The 17,683-nt window shown below is 36.1% G+C and overlaps 1 protein-coding gene across 1 annotated transcript in view; it reads right to left on the bottom strand.

Annotated features, from left to right (window-relative positions):
• The window catches only part of TOP2B (DNA topoisomerase II beta), a 69,936-nt gene that overhangs the window by 7,934 nt on the left and 44,319 nt on the right, over nt 1-17,683 (bottom strand). The window contains exons 17-31 of the mRNA XM_086615155.1: nt 16,836-16,928; nt 16,628-16,742; nt 14,158-14,279; nt 13,181-13,329; nt 11,694-11,925; nt 10,092-10,226; nt 9,426-9,626; nt 7,540-7,735; nt 7,279-7,370; nt 5,934-6,089; nt 5,715-5,798; nt 4,470-4,667; nt 3,975-4,119; nt 2,586-2,744; nt 138-345 (exon numbers count right to left, since the gene is read on the bottom strand). Of these exons, the coding sequence (XP_086471281.1) occupies nt 138-345; nt 2,586-2,744; nt 3,975-4,119; nt 4,470-4,667; nt 5,715-5,798; nt 5,934-6,089; nt 7,279-7,370; nt 7,540-7,735; nt 9,426-9,626; nt 10,092-10,226; nt 11,694-11,925; nt 13,181-13,329; nt 14,158-14,279; nt 16,628-16,742; nt 16,836-16,928 (2,285 nt within the window). The remainder of the gene's footprint in view (nt 1-137; nt 346-2,585; nt 2,745-3,974; nt 4,120-4,469; nt 4,668-5,714; nt 5,799-5,933; nt 6,090-7,278; nt 7,371-7,539; nt 7,736-9,425; nt 9,627-10,091; nt 10,227-11,693; nt 11,926-13,180; nt 13,330-14,157; nt 14,280-16,627; nt 16,743-16,835; nt 16,929-17,683) is intronic.

Here is a 17,683-nt window from a genome sequence, read left to right on the forward strand (position 1 = left end):
CTCCCCAGAAATGCATACATTTTATTTACACAGTACGTGTACAGTAACAACACGTTGATGTTTCCCAGTTTTGTTCAGAGACTTCTGCATTCCAAAAAATCACCAGTAAAGAAATACTGCTGAGTTACAGTACTTACTCTGGAGATGGCTTGGGTTTGGCCGGGGAGAAGTCATATTCATCTTTTTCTAAACTATCTGAGGGAACAAACTCATCCTCTCTGTCATTTGTAACGGGAGAGGCCTTTACTTTGAGCTCATCCAAATCATTATTATTGTTGGCATCATCATCATCATCGGCATCATCTTCTTCTTCTGAGAAGTCAAAGGTGTACTTGGGCCTCTCAGCTAAAAAAAAAAAAAAATCACACATAAACACACATTTCAAGACAGTTGTTTATGTTAATACACAAATTGAAGTGGAAGCCACTAAACAATCTCTGCCTCAGAGTATACAAGACAAAAGACTACAGAAAAAGAAACTTGTCTGAGCCTGAAAGAATAAAGGGACATAATTTAAAGTGTTACCAAATATCCAAGCGTGGCTTGCTCAGATACCTTCAGCTAATGGCATTACAAAGACATCGCTGTGTAAGGAATGAGAATCCTTCACTTACAATTGAAGTTTTCTTGAATTTTCCATTTGAACATTCTTCCTAATCAAGTGCTTGAAAAACTGATCAACAATTTTCCAGAAAAATCTATGTGTTTTTCTTAAACTATCAAATATTTTTATTTTTTCCAAACTTTCAGTCTCTGATATTTTTGCTTTTCATGGACTGTTCAGAATTTTGATAAATTTTTACTAGCCATTTGGGCTTTGGGCCTTATTTGACAGTGTAATTGCATTAGAGAATTTTTTTTTTTGTAATGGTATTATCTTGTCTATTTCCTGTATAATTCATAGAATCATTACAGTTGGAAAGGACATCTAAGATCATCGAGTCCAACCGTCAACCTAATACCACCATGCCCACTAAACCATGTCCTGAAGTGCTACATCTACACATTTTTTGAACACTTCCAGGCATGGTGACTCCACCACTTCCCTGGACAACCTGTTCCAATGTTTGATCACTCTTTCAGTAAAGAATTTTTTCCTAATATCTAATCTAAAGCTCCCCTGGCGCAACTTGAAGCCATGTCCTCTTGTCTGGGAAGAAGAGACCAACACCAACCTCGCTACAACCTCCTTTCAGGTAGTTGTAGAGAATGACAAGGTCTCCCCTCAGCCTCCTTTTCTCCAGGCTAAACAACCCCAGTTCCCTCAGCCGCTCCCCATAAGACTTGTGCTCCAGACCCTTCATCAGCTTTGTTGTCCTTCTCTGGACACATTCCAGCACGTTCATTGTCCTTCTTGTAGGGAGGGGCCCAAAACTGAACACAGTATTCAAGGTGCAGCCTCACCAGTGCCGAGTACAGGGTGCTGATCACTTCCCTAGTCCTGCTGGTCACACTATTTCTGACACAGGCCAGGATGCTCTTGGCCTTCTGGGCCATCTGGGCACACTGCTGGCTCATGTTCAGCCAGCTGTTGACCAGCACTCCCAGGTCTTTTTCTGCCGTGCAGCTTTCCAGCCACTCTCCCCCAAGCCTGTAGCGTTGCATGGGGTTGTTGCGACCAAAGCGCAGGACCCAGCACTTGGCCTTCTTGAACCTCATACAGTTGGCCTTGGCCCATTGATCCAGCCTGTCCAGATTCCTCTGCAGAGCCTTCCTACCTTCAAGCAGATCAACTCTCCTGCCCAGCTTGGTGTCATCTACAAACTGATTTAGCGAGCACTCAATCCCCTCATTCAGATCATTGATAAAGATATTAAACAAGACTGGCCCAGAACTGAGCCCTGGGGAACACCACCGGTGACCGCTGTCAACTGGATTTAACTCCATTCACTACAACAATCTGGCCTCAGCCATCCAGCCAGTTTTTCACCCAGCGAAGAGTATGTCTGTCCAAGCCATGAGCCGCCAGCTTCTCAAGGAGAATGCTGTGCGAGACGGTATCAAACACTTTACAGAAGTCCAGGTAGACAACATCCACAGCCTCTCCCTCATCCACTAGGCAGGTCACCTGGCCATAGAAGGAGATCAAGTTGGTCTAGCAGGACCTGCCTTTCATGAACCCATGCTGGCTGGGCTGATCCTCTGATTGTCCTGCACATGCCCTGTGAGCACACTCGAGATGAACCGCTCCATGATCTTGTCCAGTACCAGGGTCAGGCTGACAGGCCTGTAGTTCCCCGGATCTTCCCTCTGGTCCTTCTTGTAGATGGGTGTCATATTGGAAAGTCTCCAGTTGTCTGGGACCTCCCCTGTTACTCACAAAACCTCATAGGATTTGTGAGGAATTTCTATTCTAGTGTTTAGAATAAGGGAAGAGATTTCTGGACCAAGTTACAAAATCTTTCGTGTCAACTCTTAAGTTTCTGGTCTTGACATTAAGGGTTTTTTTCACTAACAGCAAAGAAAATATAATGCAAGCTATCTGTAGGAGATAAAGTCCTAAAGGAAGGCTATGTTCAAAGGAAAATGTAGGTTTGTAGCTGAAACGTTCAGTCACAATGCGCAATTCACAAAAGCTTGGGTACCTGCAGCTCTCCTAAGCAGAGAGTCTCTTGGAATAATCACAGGCTCATTCTCTTCTAAATCACTTTCAGACTTGGATTCATCATCTGACCATGGGTTTCGTTTCTTCACTTTTTTTGCACTGGATTTCGTAGATGATGGTGTTCTTCTTACCCTAGTACCTGACACAAGTTAAAGCATTTACTACATAACTGTCATTGTTTATGATGCATAAATTTAGCATAAATTTTCATCTTAAAAAGTTCTCCTTTAAGCATTGTAAATTGTCTTCTCTTTCCTGAAGAAAAATTCAACGTGATGAAATTATTTCACACAGAACCTGACCTGCTGCTGCCAAACAAGTTTGCTTTATAACTTGAAAACATAAAAGTCTCTAATTCGAAGTCTTAGCAGCTCTGCAGTCAAACTTCCATTTTTTGTAAAGGTTGCTGGGGTTTTCCAAGAAAAGAACAAGCAGTTTTCCATTATTCCGGGAACATGATCAGAAACAATTATTGGAAAAATCCAATTAACATGGGAAGCAGAGGATACCCTATTGGGGGATAACAATGTGGTCAGTCAATTGCAGGGCAAGCTCAGGTCAAGCTGGGCTAACTGGCTCTGGCTCAACACCAGCTAGGGTAGATTCGAGCTGCATGTAGACAACTCAGAACTCAGTTAATCTATTCAGGTTGGATAATGCCCTGAATAATTAAACCAGACCTTATCTCAGAACAAGTATTCATATAACCGCTTTTTATTCCTTCTTTTTTTTAAAAAAAACCTCATACTTAAATCTTCTCTTCTGTCTTTAACATTGTTTTTTGTTGCTGTCCCCCCAATCCTATGTATTTCTCAAGCAGTAATAGTCAATTCCTACTAACAGAGGAAAAAAGAAAGTTAACATAGACATTGGTTAGTCTGCCAAGCCATAACATGCATAACTTTTTAAAAGTCAGAATGACTGAATATGTCAATAGGAAAATATATTAATTTAATCAAGTTTTACAATCTATACTATTAGACTGAAGGTAAGTGCCATGCCCTTCAATGTCAGAGAGCACGCAAACTAGAAATCTCAGTTTGCACAGAATTAGTCTAATTATGTAAAAATCATCTATTTTTCTACTCACAAGTTCAAAGATTCAGACCCAAAAAAAGAAAATTGAATGTAGAAAACGTAAGATACACCACCCTCAGCAAAGCAGCTTACATAACAGAAATTTCAGCAAAGTACTTTCACATGTTTCCACATATCTCTTTAGATAGGGAAGAAAAAGATAGATAGGGAAGAAAATCAGATTAAATAGTGATTATTGTGGTATATTTCCTTCTCATCATGCATTAAAAACATATTTAATGCCCAATTAGTATACACAGCTAAGGTTAACTATGACTTGTAAGGATCTTACCAGGCTCCTTCTTCTCTCTCTTAGGTTTAGGGGTTTTAGTTGCTGTGGCTGATGTATTCAGTGAGTCATCTCCACCACCCTCAGCTGGCACACCACCAAATTCTTCATCAAATTCCATTTTTATTGCTAGAGAATCAGTTTCACCCTAAAAATATTAAAAAGTTGGGCAAAACAAAATAAATTACGCCTTTATATTTCAAGATAGAACTGGAATAGTTTTGTAGAAGATAATAAATGGAAGTAGGCTAGTATATTGACATTTGTTGAATAGTCTTGGAAAGAAGAAATCTCAATAAAACGAGCTGAACAATAAGTAGTGACAACAGGCTTGCAAATGTAGAAGAAATCCCGTATTAACTTCTTCGTGCATTAGGTCAGCAAAACAGTATAAATACAGAATTAATGAGGTCTAGCGGTTTGGATTTATGCTACCATAGTAGAAAAATACAGCAGTTCAATAATAAATAATCTAACTATAGCGATAGTTTGATTTACCTTTTTCTTTTTCAGCAATTTCCTACTGGCATCAGCTTTCATGGCAGATGTAATCTGTGGAACTATTCTTCTGCCAAATGGAGACGGCATGGTCTCTTCCAACTGAAGTTTCTTCATCTTGGGTTTACCAACTTTGCCTTTTATGGGTTTGCCAACCATGCCAGCCAAAACATCTTCTCTTTCCTGTGCTTCTACTTTCTAACAAACAAGGAGGGGAGGGGAACACATTCTTTTTTAATGAGGACAAAGTGGAACACAGTGATTATTTAAGATTCATCTCCTTTTTACATGGAGGATAAGACTTCCCTTAGCTCTCACTTGAATTGTGATACACTTTCTAGTAATGGAAAACCAATCACTCAGTCTTGGCAAATGCTTCATTACTCTCTACAGGGTAAAACTACACTTTTATTCAAGATTAAATAAATACAAACTTTTGGACACTGCTAGACTGAAAAAATCTTTCTTTTATAAGTTTTTATTTCTCATGAATGTGTCTGGGTACTTTAGTATTTCAACATTTAATTTAAGCAGCTAGTTCCTAAAGTGATTTTTAAGACACATTTTCTAGTCCTTTAATCAGCTTTTTTCACACTATGAACATACAGTTGAAATACAGACATCCAAGCAGAACACTTCCAGTTGCAGCTGCACCATACTCACACAGAGAAATAAAACAAACGTCTTATTTGTATCGACGTGTGTCACTTCAAAAGATTATATCAGTCCTTTTCAGGCAACATTGACAGCCGAGGCTCAGCAAGTTACACGTCGACAGGACTTTACCTTTTTCCAGCGTTAATGATGAGGCCCTTCATATAGTAATTGTATGTACTTATATGTACGTACTTTGTTCCGACACATACAGCTTTGCATTTGACAGTATTTATTGCCTCACAACCAATTAGATCATGTAGAACTACTATAATTATTGCTATTATCAGTTACTACTCCCAGCTTTTTGTGTCATCTGAAAACAAATTTTCTCCCGGTAACTTTTATCATCACTGACTTGGAAAAAACATTAAATTGTGTAGATGCAAGAGACAATCCCCTAGGAACACAGACACCCAATACTGATTGCCCACTTATCACTATATTTGGAGGTCTATCTGCTTTTAATCCAAAATGTGGTGTTTTTTTATTACTTTTTGCTTGAATTTTAATACTTTTAATTAATCAATGCTTTTAATTAAATTAACTTAAATTTATTATTTTTAGAAAGATACACAAAATAAAACATACTTCAAGCTCTTCAACAAAGGCTGCTAAATCTTCTTTCCAGAGATCTGAAGATGATTTCCTTTTAAGGTCATTTAGTTCTCTCTCCTAAAACATGAAAGTAGTATGTAGAATGTAAGTTACTAAGTTATAACTAAAATACTATCAAAACTGAACATTCACAACTAGACACATCAGTAATTACTCTACCATTTCGGAGCAAGCCTTCCATGGTGTACCAACCTTTGAATCTCTCTGCTTAATTAACTCTTCTACTTTCTCTTTCGTGAGTGACCAGAGAGACATGTTTAAAATGTAGTTAAAGTCAGGGCCCGAAGTTGAGCCAGAAGCAGATGAAGCATCATCATTTGCATTCTGCGAGTCCTCCTCTTCTGCTGCCTAAAGTGAAATATCCACAGTTACAAGTATTAGCAATCTTAGTTCTATGCATGAACTGTAACATTGATCCAAAGGACCATCATAGAGTAGTAAGGTGTGCCCTCATAGATTCAATAACCTTAACATTTTTCTGGACCTCTCCAAAAGACCATGTTCCTGTGACCTTCTATAGTTGGATTATTTAATCATTTGATTTAAGAAAATGAATCTGAGCCTGATGGTAGCTATATGTCTCGTATGCTGTTGGCTACAGATATTGGTACTGTCCTAACTATCTCACAGGGTTGAGACCTTTGCCCTTGGGATATTCATGTATATCTGGTTTTTTAGAAATGAGCACAGTCTTTTGGATGAAAACTGCTATCGAAGCTCTGAATGTACAAACTGTGGTTTGGAAGTGGATCAAAATTTCTCATAATAATAGTTGTGTTATAAAATACAACACACTGCATGGAATTAAAACACAGTAGTAAGAAAAAAGCAAAACAAATCAAATGAGAAATTAAAACAAATAGCAAAAGCAGTGGCAATGGCACAGAAAAGAGGGGGCTGACAGAAATTTGAATTTGCTTTTGAAAGTAGTTTCACCTTCCCACAGTAAAGCATGAAATTAAACTTGTCACGCGTCTCTTTTGGAATAATAAAAAAATATCTTGGGTTTTAAAAAAGGAGAAATAAATACAGGTTAAGGTCAAATTTACTGAAGTAAGTTCAAGACTCTTAGCTTTATAATATTCATGTTTCATTACAGAAAATTAATGAATAAGTTATATGTAAATAATTAGGGTTTGCAATCATATGACAAATAAATAATGAAGCGAATATCAGTTATATGTGTAGGGTTACTGATGCAGCATTTTATGTATCAGTCAGTCAGACATCAAGTTGTCCATTTTGATTTGGGTACATTAAGAAATTCAATCCTCTGCATTGTCATTTTCAGAGTTGTATTATCTAGTCTTCTTCTAAGAATTATCCATACATGATAACAATATTATGTGACAATATTTTTATACAAGTTTAACGTATTTTTAAAAATGGAAGTCAATAAAGAGTAATGAACAATCTTTTTATAGTGTTATGTATGTTATAAATTAGATGAGACTACTAGAAAACAAACAGCTGAATAAATTAATATAATTTATAACATTAACAGCATCAAATATATCCAGAGAATTCAGATTATTACCTTTTCCTGTGCTTCTTTCCAGGCTTTTACTGGATCGGATTCATAACCTCTCTGGACCAACATCTGAATCAAATCTCTTTTTGATCTGTTCTCTACAAGACACACACACATAACCAGGGTGGGGTGGGGGGTGGTGGAAGAAAAAAAAAAAACCAACAACATTATGAAAATAAATGTCTTACATGCAAGTACATTCTACTATATTTAAATCATTTCTAGATTTTCTCCTGCTGTTACCAATTCTAACTTACATTTACTCACCTATAGTAATTTTTCCTTGTATCTTCTCTAGAACGAAACGAGCTTGATTGTTAAGCTTGGTAGATTCGGCACCCAACATTCCCACGAGCCATTCCTTGCGTAAACTATAATAATGTAATCGCAAATCAAAGAACTCCTTCAAAATGTCTTGCACAGTTTCATACTTCTTTAAACATCCCATATGATCAAACAGCACCTGTAAAATACATAATATACTGCTTGAGATAGATTGCGTAACTCCAACTTTGTTAATCTTTGTGTACGAGTTGATTTCCACTGCATATATACATGCACCATACACAAAGTGGTATTTTGAAGACTGTGAATTCAAACCTTACTATGGAACTACACAGCACATAACTGGGTAGACTTTGTTTTTATTCATAAGTAGATTTAAGATGAGATTTATGGTACACGTTCAAACAGGAAGACAGCTATATAGAGAAATATGCCTGAATTCAGTCGACGACTCATTTTATCTAAATATTAAAGCACAAGTTCAGTAGCACCTGAAGAGTCACAACTATTTCACATAACAGTTGAAAAGCGTCTTTAATATCTTTCGGTTCAGCTATATGAAATCTGCCACTTTTCAGCTGTGAAAGCTGCCATCTTTTAAGTTTAAGCACAAACAATGTTAAATCGTTTTTACATCATAGGTGGAATCCATCCTGCCTGATTTCTGACATCTCCAGTTCAGACATTTATAGGTGAACTAGTCACCCTCAGCACTCCCTATAGTCAACTAAAAGAAATAAGCCCCACTAGAGGACAATTCATCTGTCTAAGGTATCTACTTGGGAGCTGGGTGAACAATAACTAGCTCACGTAACTTTTTAAGATGCTTACGCTAGGGCAGATTCATTCCTACACATACACAGAAAGCAGCCCTCACTATTTATTTCAGTAGGCAGAAAACGCAGGATTAAGCTGCAAAACATTTTGTACTCTGTTAAACATTAATTTGAAGACAGATTCTCACAGTAATTTGTACAGTGTTTAAACCTGTGAGAAATACTATCATTTGATTTGGTAGATTCGCTTTTCAAGCATAATCTACAAAATGGGTTGAGCAAGGATTTCTTCCTTTTCCAGTTCTACGGTCTTTAATTTATTTTTAACCTATTTTCACATAGCTTTTGATTTATGCAATAATAGCAACACTAATGGTATTTTTGCTTTGTGATAATATCTGAAAGTACTATCTGCCAAAAAAACGAACACCACCAACCGTTTTTTCAGTCTCTGTAAAGACAGGTTGTTTGGAAATATTCTGGCAGAAATTATCTTACAATTCAAATCCTTCTTGTAATAGACAGACCTATATTTACTCACATTTTTACTCCCATCTTGCTACAAGCAAAATAAACCCTATGAGTAATTTACGTCACTATATTATGTCTCCAGCAGCTTAAGGATAGTGTTTTCTGTACTGTACAACCTAAAATGGGATATATGTTGGTGGTGGAAACACTGCATCATTTAACTCCTAATTAGAGGACTAATAGTCCTGCACAAAGTACAATTTTGAAAATGCAGCTTGTCTGAAGTTTAAAACTCAAATCTAATTATTATATGGCAGAAAGTTATTTGTATGATCTACTTTATATTAACCATTTTTGGTTAGCTGCATGGGAAATTTTCAGTTACAGGAAACTAACCACCCCCAGCCTGTCTAATTTTGTTTGAAAGATTCATCAGGACTCAAATGGATTTGCTGACTCATACTGACTTAATATTTGCCATCACTACAATTTTCTGCTATTCAAACAATTTCAAATACACAATACACTGTTCAATACCAAGTACTAAAGCATACTACAAAAACATTTGAGTTTACAACAAACAACCGTAAGGATTCTGATAGCCAAACATGAAAAAGTTACCATAGAATTACAAGTAAGACTTGTTTGAAGCTTAAAAACTTTGTGCAATCCAGCAGCTTCTGCCTGTGCAAGTTTTTCTTCTGTCATCTTCACAACAAATTTCACAGTCGTATCAGTGTGGTATTCCTTATAGTCAGAAATTAATGCTGGAGTTTTTTCAGTTCCGTTCAACATAGGTTCTAGAACCTGTTCTTTGTACACCTATTAAACATAGGGTAGCAAAAACCAGAAACACTTAAAATCCCCAGTTCCTCAAATCAACTGAACAACGTAAGAATTCAAAGCTTTATGCATTACGTCTGATACCAGTTAAAATTTACAGAACCAGTATAACCTGTGAAATGCAGGCCAAGACCAGCACAAATACAAGAGACATCTAACAAGGACAGAAAAATCTACTCAAAAGAAAAAGAGGATCAAATATTAATTCAGCAGGAGAAGCAGGTATTCTTTGTAGTATGGACAGCAGATGGCACAAGTAGAAAACCATCTTCTACAAAGGCACACAAAAGAAGGAAACCATGTTCCCTTCCATGTATGTATAATCATCAGAAATTGTGTTAAAAGTTCATCTGGATGTAGGATTAAATAATTTCATAAGGAACTTTTAATTGTTTGGTTGTTTTGGGTTTTTTTTTAATGCAAATGTATTTCACTGTTACTTACCTGGGTCCATGTCCTTACAGGAAGCTCTGTAATTTCTACTGTGTTCCTGTCCACCACAAATATTTCACCACTGACTACATACTGGTTTTGACCAAGTTCCTGAATGGTTCCTTTAAAGTTTTTGTAGTTTGGGAGCTGAAATTGCAAAAAACAGTGGTAATAATCTTTATAATAAAACGTTGGAAAAATATTTGCTTCCCCTACACCATACAACTATCACTTTATGTTGTACTAAACTAAACCAGACTCTCATGCCTGTGAAAATCTTAAGTCACAGGGAAAACACCACCGAAAAACCAGAATATACACATGCAAGTGACAGGAGCAAGAACCTTAACATCTACAGAGTAGATATATGATTAAGAAGATGCAGCTGAACCCAGTGAGGTAGTAGGTTTTCTGTTTTGTTTTTTTTTTTTTCTTCTTTTTTAAAGAAAACTGCAAGCACAAATAAGGCATAACAGAAAGCAGATGAACACCTCAGTCTCACAATAACTTTACAGAAGTGGTGCTACCTCCCCTAACCATTTTTTCATTCTTGTGCTGTTTGGCAAAGATAGTGGAACCCATCCAGTTTAAAAAGTAACTAACAGAGTGGGGATTTTTTTTTTAACTGAATTGATTCCTTTATCCACTTTACCATGCAGCCACAAACACATACCAGCATACAGAAAGGAGCTAGATGGAGGCAGAACTGCCTCTTTCAACCACAGTGAAGCTTCAATTGACTGTGAGACTACACAGAAGGCCTAGGAATCCTAAAGGAAGGGCAATGGATTATATTAATTAAACAAAAAAAAAAGTCTATTCATTGTTCCCAAGAATTTGTAAAAGGAAATTCACCAAGTCATGAAAATTGATACTGCACACTCAGTGAACTGTGATCTAAGAAGAGAAGAAAGGATGTTTCTGCTTCTATGACTCGGTAAACACAGCAAAGTAGCAATATCCATCCGTTGTAAAGCAAAGGTTACGTTATCTGTATTTCATCTCTTGGTTACAGATATTCTGCATTCACTCAGATATTCTTCCTGTCCAAATTTTTTGTAGTATACACCACTTCCGAGACTTCCTATAAAATTTTTAAAAAAGGAACAGAAGCTAGATGCAGTTCAGAAGCTGCTGATTTTCTTCAACAGTGACAATATCTTCTACTATGCTTACAGATATATATGTATACACATACATATATCTGTGTGTGTATATATGTAAGAGAGCACAATTCAGACAAGACAAAGGAAATGTTAAGTTTGGCTGAAGACAAGTAGTAGTAGTACCTCAAAAAGGAAAGAGAGGTACAACTTTTTACTCTACTGCCATATCATAACTACCCTGTAAGACCTTCAATTGTGAAGGCTTACAGTCAGCAACTGAAGAAAAAGTTCTCTGAAATAATTGCAAAAATACAAATGGCGATTTTTTTGCTTCAAGGTGAACTTCCCCAGTCTCATTCTAACAGCTCCTACACAAAATTACTGAGACAATCCAACTCAGATATTCCAATAATCAAGCATTTCTAGAATGATATGAACTAATTTTTTAAGTACAAAAATAAGGTTTGTTTAGTAAACATAAAATATCAGTATATACTACTATTTTTACCATTGGGTGGGGATCTAAGCCATCCAGCATTCGTCTGACATTGTTTACGATCTCTCTGGTATCATAGTTTGGAAGTTTGCAAGCCCATCCAGTACCAATTCCTTCAGCTCCATTTACTAAAACCATAGGAATGATGGGAATATACCATTCAGGCTCTACACGTTGGTTGTCATCATAAAGGAATTTAAGCAAGTTGTCATCCACTGATGGAAAAAGCAGCCTTGCCAAAGGGCTTTAAAACAGAAAAAGAGGAAAGCTGTTTATCTGGAGTCGAGTAAATAAAGTACATAATGCTTTAACAGTCCATGGATAGGATCCAGATAGGATCTATTTATAGATACTTCTCATGTCTTCCTTTCTCTTTGCCATTCTGAAGCTGAAAATACAACATACATACCTCCTGAGAAAAGGAAGTTCTTCCCAATGGAAGACTGTGTTCAAAAACTGATTTCCTTCACAATAACACACGTATACGATACACTAGTAATTGTCAACATTTAACATCTACAACACATTTTTCTTTGAAGCATTCAGAACACATAGTTCAATGTGACAGTAGGTCACTCAGTAATAAAGCAAAACAGCAAGTAACACAGCATGCTAAGTTGCAAAACTTTGTTGCTTATTTGTAGGCCTAGCAGTCTCTGACAATCCTACAGAGGGTTTACTGGTGACTTCTTTTGCTCATCTAGAACGCTGTCTTAGGTGAATACGATTTCCAGTACCTCATGCAAAAAGGAAAATGTACAAAACTAGGTTGCTACAGAAAGAACATTTATGAGAAAGGGAATAAAACCCGATATTTACGTATAAAGCTTACAATTAGAGGAAAAGAAGAAATTACAAAGAATTTTATGCAAAATATCACACTGAAATTTGGAAAGAAAAGAAACAACATAACTTATAAAAATACTACAATTTACATTAAGGAACATATTCTAACACTCTGCACATCAAATTGAATTTCCAGGTATTAGCTGTGAAAAATCGGCATAATTAAATTGGATCTTCATTATTAATTATATATGTGTAATTTAGCTTGATATGAAGAAACTCATCTAAAAGGAAAAGAATCCGTCTCAACTCTCAAGTCTATGCCAAGTTGCAAGACTTATCACCAGGTAGCAATACACTTTCTATTGTGAAACTGAACAGATTCCACACTGAACAGGCAAACTGAAAGCTACTTCTGCAAGAAGTCACAATTTAAGATCAGTAACTAATCTGAGTGATCTGTATTTTCAGCCATCAGCCTTATGATTCAAAGTTCAATTCCCACAACACTTCTCTACAAGGAAAATCATGCAAAAAATCCATGTGCAAAAACACACTTATAGATGTAAAGTAGAATTTAAGCTTCTATCAAAATGTTCCAATCCTCCCCCATTACTCTCCCACAAAAAAAACAAACTCTGTAGTGTCATGAAGGATTAGTTTGATAACAAGGCTTTCGAAAAGCATGCTTTTAGCTTTACATTCGTGTTTACCTTAACATTGTGAAAATATAGCGAGGACTGGCAGCATCCTTCCCACCATGAAGCCTGGTACCAAACTGACCAATAGGTTGTAGCAGATTGACATTATTACTGCCAACAAAGTTCTGAGCCAAGTTGACAATAGTCATCATTAACGCTTGCTGCAAGAAAATACATATTGATAGTAATAAGAAGAGAGAGTCTTTCCTAATCAGCCAATAAAAAAATATTCTTAATGCCCACAAACTGTGTGAATAACCTGAATTCAATTTTTAAAAAGTAGTCTCCCTAAGAAAGCAATGTTGGAAATCTACTGCAACAGCTGCTGGCAAAACATAATGCTTCCTCTTCCAGAGCCGCCTTGCCTCCTTGATTTAAGGGTCCTTACATTCTATGCTTATGAAAACCCCCCGGCTTCTCCATTTTTTCTAAAGCACTTCTCTGGAGGAATGAAAGTGGCACAAACTGACTGCACTTACTACTGCACAAACTACTACTCATTGCTTTTAAAAGGAGAAAAGAAGGGATGGAGAGAGACTGTTAAAATGGCAACTCTTGCTAATATTTCAGAAAAATATAAACAAAAGAGGAGACAGAAATAATCTTTGTTCTAACATTGTATCAAGTTTTCGAAGGATAATATCTATTCTTACATTAGAAGACTATATTTCTTAAGACAAAAATTGTCCTAGTATGTACGTCCTATATACCTATGATCTGAGCATCTAGAAGCTACCTAGGTAATTAGTTATCTACTATTTCACCACAACCCACAAACTATTTGGGATACCAATGTGCACAAAGACTTGGAAAAAATAGAAATATATTGTCTTATTAAGCTATACACTGTTTGGTTCATTTTCTTTAAAAGTAAATCTGTGATAAGTATACCTGTAGTCGATAGGTTTGCAATTTAAATACAGTAAATATTTACCTAATATTTTATGTAGGCTAAAATTCCTCACAACTTTACCATCCTTCATACTCACCTCCCCATGGTGATAAGCTGACATTTCAGCAACAGAACCAGCCAGCTGAGCAACCTTTACTTCACGTTTATCATTTCTCTTAAAGCAAGTGAATAAAACTTTGCGTTGTCCTGGTTTTAAACCTATTAATAAGAATATCACATTTTCAACATACACAAGCATATATTTTTAAGTAATAACCTTTTTTTGCCTTATTATCATTTCTAATTTCTCAAAAGAAGCCTAAACATTACATGGAAATAAATTCACGCTGTAATATTAACCAAATAACGAATACATATCTCAGTTCTGTTTAAAATAAAAATATTTTACCAAACTGAAAAAGTTACCAGAAAAGTGGAAACGTAACCCTTTCAGCCAATCATTACTATGCAGCATACAGTACATCATTCTAACAAACAGCCACTTTATCCTAAAGCACAGCTTTCACAAGTCAGGAGTCGTTTCTTTCCAGTCTACTCAGTAAAATCTTTTTCCTAAGAACAACAACACAAATTCAGCAGTAACAAATGTAACTGTAGCTTACATGTATTTCAAAGGACTTTGAAATTTTACTTTTTGTGTGAAATTCTCAAAGACTTAATAAAATTCAACAAAAAGATAGGTTATTTGTGTCCCTTTTAGATCTTTTAAAGTTTTAAGAAAGAAGGCAGTCTCTTGATCTTCTATTTTATTTTTATAGTTTAGGCTCACTTTAGGTACATAATCTGTGTGGAAGGGATTGCATCATTTTTTCTGTATGTTATCTAGAATGGATAACCAGTTCTAGACCATGCTTATTGATCTAGTCAGTGTTTTAATTCACATACATTTCTGAAACACACTAAAATGTTCCTATGTGCTACCATTACTAACACAAAGAGCAAAAATTGGAAAAAAAAAAAAAAAGACGCTGACACCAATCCCCATCTCATTTAAATACATAACATCCAATTTTCTTTACAATGGGCCTGCATCTCGTTTTCCTGCCAAAGATGTACTGAATGCAACAGACTGCAAGCATTTCCTTCACACAGGAGAATCACCAAGGAGTAAAAGTGGTAACTAGTAACTGTGAAGAGAGAGTTAAAATGCCCTTCCTCTTCATTTTTTCTGACATTTGCCACCAGACTAGCCTGTTATATATCTCCTGATGATACTGAAGAATAAAAAACATTGCTAGAGTACTACCTGCTGAACAGTTCCCATATCCATGCCCCGAACGCAGAATTACAGCCAAAGTTGGCAGAAACATTGATAGCAATTATATATAAAATATGTAAAATATTGTATGTATAATACTGTAGATACTATATATGTATAGTTTGTACTATATTATATATAGTATGTATATATACTACATATATACAGTATATATAGTATTATATATAGTATGTCTTATATTATAAATACCTACATTATATTACATACACATACACATATATAAATAAATATATATGTTCCCTTCTTATTTTCTTACACTTCTGTAGACACATTCTTGAAGAACTTGAATTCATATGAAGTTATCTACTGCAAGTTCATTCTTCAGTTCAAGTTTCAGCAAAATCGTTCTGCTGTTTCTGAGCAAGCAGCCAGGGTAAACTATGAAACGCTTGCATAGAGACTAACAGCCAATCCAAGTACCCAGCTATGGGACAAGGTAAGTGTGGAGAAGCGGAAACAGAGACTGACATTCTTTGATTCTCTGGAGTTGTATCTGCATACCTAACCCAGCCTCATTCCACAGCAAAGCTGGAGATCCATCCTACCAGGAAGCTACTACCCCATTCACCTGTGAACTATCCCACTTTCTCATACAAAATATAAAAAGCTCTTGCTACATGAATATTTTGATATGATTCTGTAATGTCAAGAAGGCTGATCACTTCCACTATAAAAAATGTACTGGAAAGTGGAGATAAATGGGCTTTTTTTTTTTTTTCTTATGAAACCTCAAGGCCTTTTTTCCATATCTTAGTAAGCATGTGCACACTGACAATAATATAAGCAGAAATTCCTGCTCATGCAAAATGAAACTGTAGTGTACTAAGCTGCTTCTTTTAATGTTCATGCTATTGCAAGAGGAGAGTTAGCAAACCTGACTGACAGAACCCTAGCAAGATTACAGGAAAAGCTAGGAAGCACTAAAACACTGCCTGTGGTATAAGAATGAAGGGTGAAAACATTTGCATCTTCATTTGCACTCAGCTGCTGACTTGAATTTTAATTATTATAAGCACTTAAAAGACTTGGTTTCTCTGATGGTTTGACTAGAAACATAGCACTTGTATGGTCTAGGGAATAGGTCTGGTTAAGTAAAAAGGCTGAACAGCAACAGCTTAAACTTCCTCACAGAAGAAACACAGCATTTCTTAGCATATGAATGCTAACAAACAAAAACATAGAAGTTCTTATATTCTCAACTTGAGAGGTTTAAAAACCAACAATAGAGAGGAATGTTTCAACAAATCATAATCAATTATCAGCTTACCATCAACAAGAGAAGGAATAGATCTCTCGTTGTCCGAATTTGAGAAAAGGATCAACTCCTTGTTAATGAAGTCATTGTAAGTCAAATGTTTTGTTGCTGTACCATATAAAAATTGCTGAAAAACACACACACGTTATTAATTCAACACAAAAAATACATTACATTTAACTCTCACACACCAAATTTATCACTATGATTTAGGACTCACCTCAGGAAGGCCATGTAGCCGACGCTGCCTCCTGTCCTCCATGAAGTTTGTTAACCACTCTTTTCGGTCATCAATCTTCTTCTTACTGAAGGCCTGAAAAAATTCCAAGTACACTAGATCATTAGCATATATATGTTTGTGTAAATGCATGTTACTTCAGTCAGAATTTTAAGTGTGCTCACTATCTGACCAAGTATTCAATAACACTTTTTTGGATAAGATAATCCATACAACTAATATTTACATTTAAGCAGCAGTACAAACACAGGACCTTTCAGACACTGCTGCACAAGGGCTTTCAAACTGACAGATACCTCACTGATGATAATTTAAATTTATATTACTTTCCCAAAATCCGTACACATTTAGATAAATCTTATCATTCTTATTCCTCTCTTCACATCACAGTTGTCCTTTGATACACAAGTTTAAAGGTGTTGGGATCTCTCCTCAAATAATTTTAAGGTTGGGTTCATCATTTAGACTGAACCATAACCACCTGTCATCAAGAAAATTAATGGAAGGTATTAGAAAAAATACTCCCCTCTTCTTGTCCTCTCCAAGTGCTGTTTGCTCTGTCAGCCAGAACACCAATAATCTGTAGCTGTTCCCAAGTGGCTGGTCCTAGTCCTCTTAAGAAAATTGATAACTTGACAAAATTGACATGAAAAGACTAAGCCAGAGTTTAGGCCAGCTGACTGAGGGCCTTAGTCACATGGTGTCACTTTAAAGTAACCACTTATCTCTACAAAAAGACATGAGAATGTTCTGAAAGACTTTGTCCTCTTACAGAAACAGAGTTCCCCTCTAGTGAGTTTCTTCTCCAGAAGATTAAGACTAAGAGAAGA

Source organism: Tauraco erythrolophus, chromosome 7 (assembly GCF_009769465.1).
Source record: "Tauraco erythrolophus isolate bTauEry1 chromosome 7, bTauEry1.pri, whole genome shotgun sequence".
Taxonomy (NCBI): domain Eukaryota; kingdom Metazoa; phylum Chordata; class Aves; order Musophagiformes; family Musophagidae; genus Tauraco; species Tauraco erythrolophus.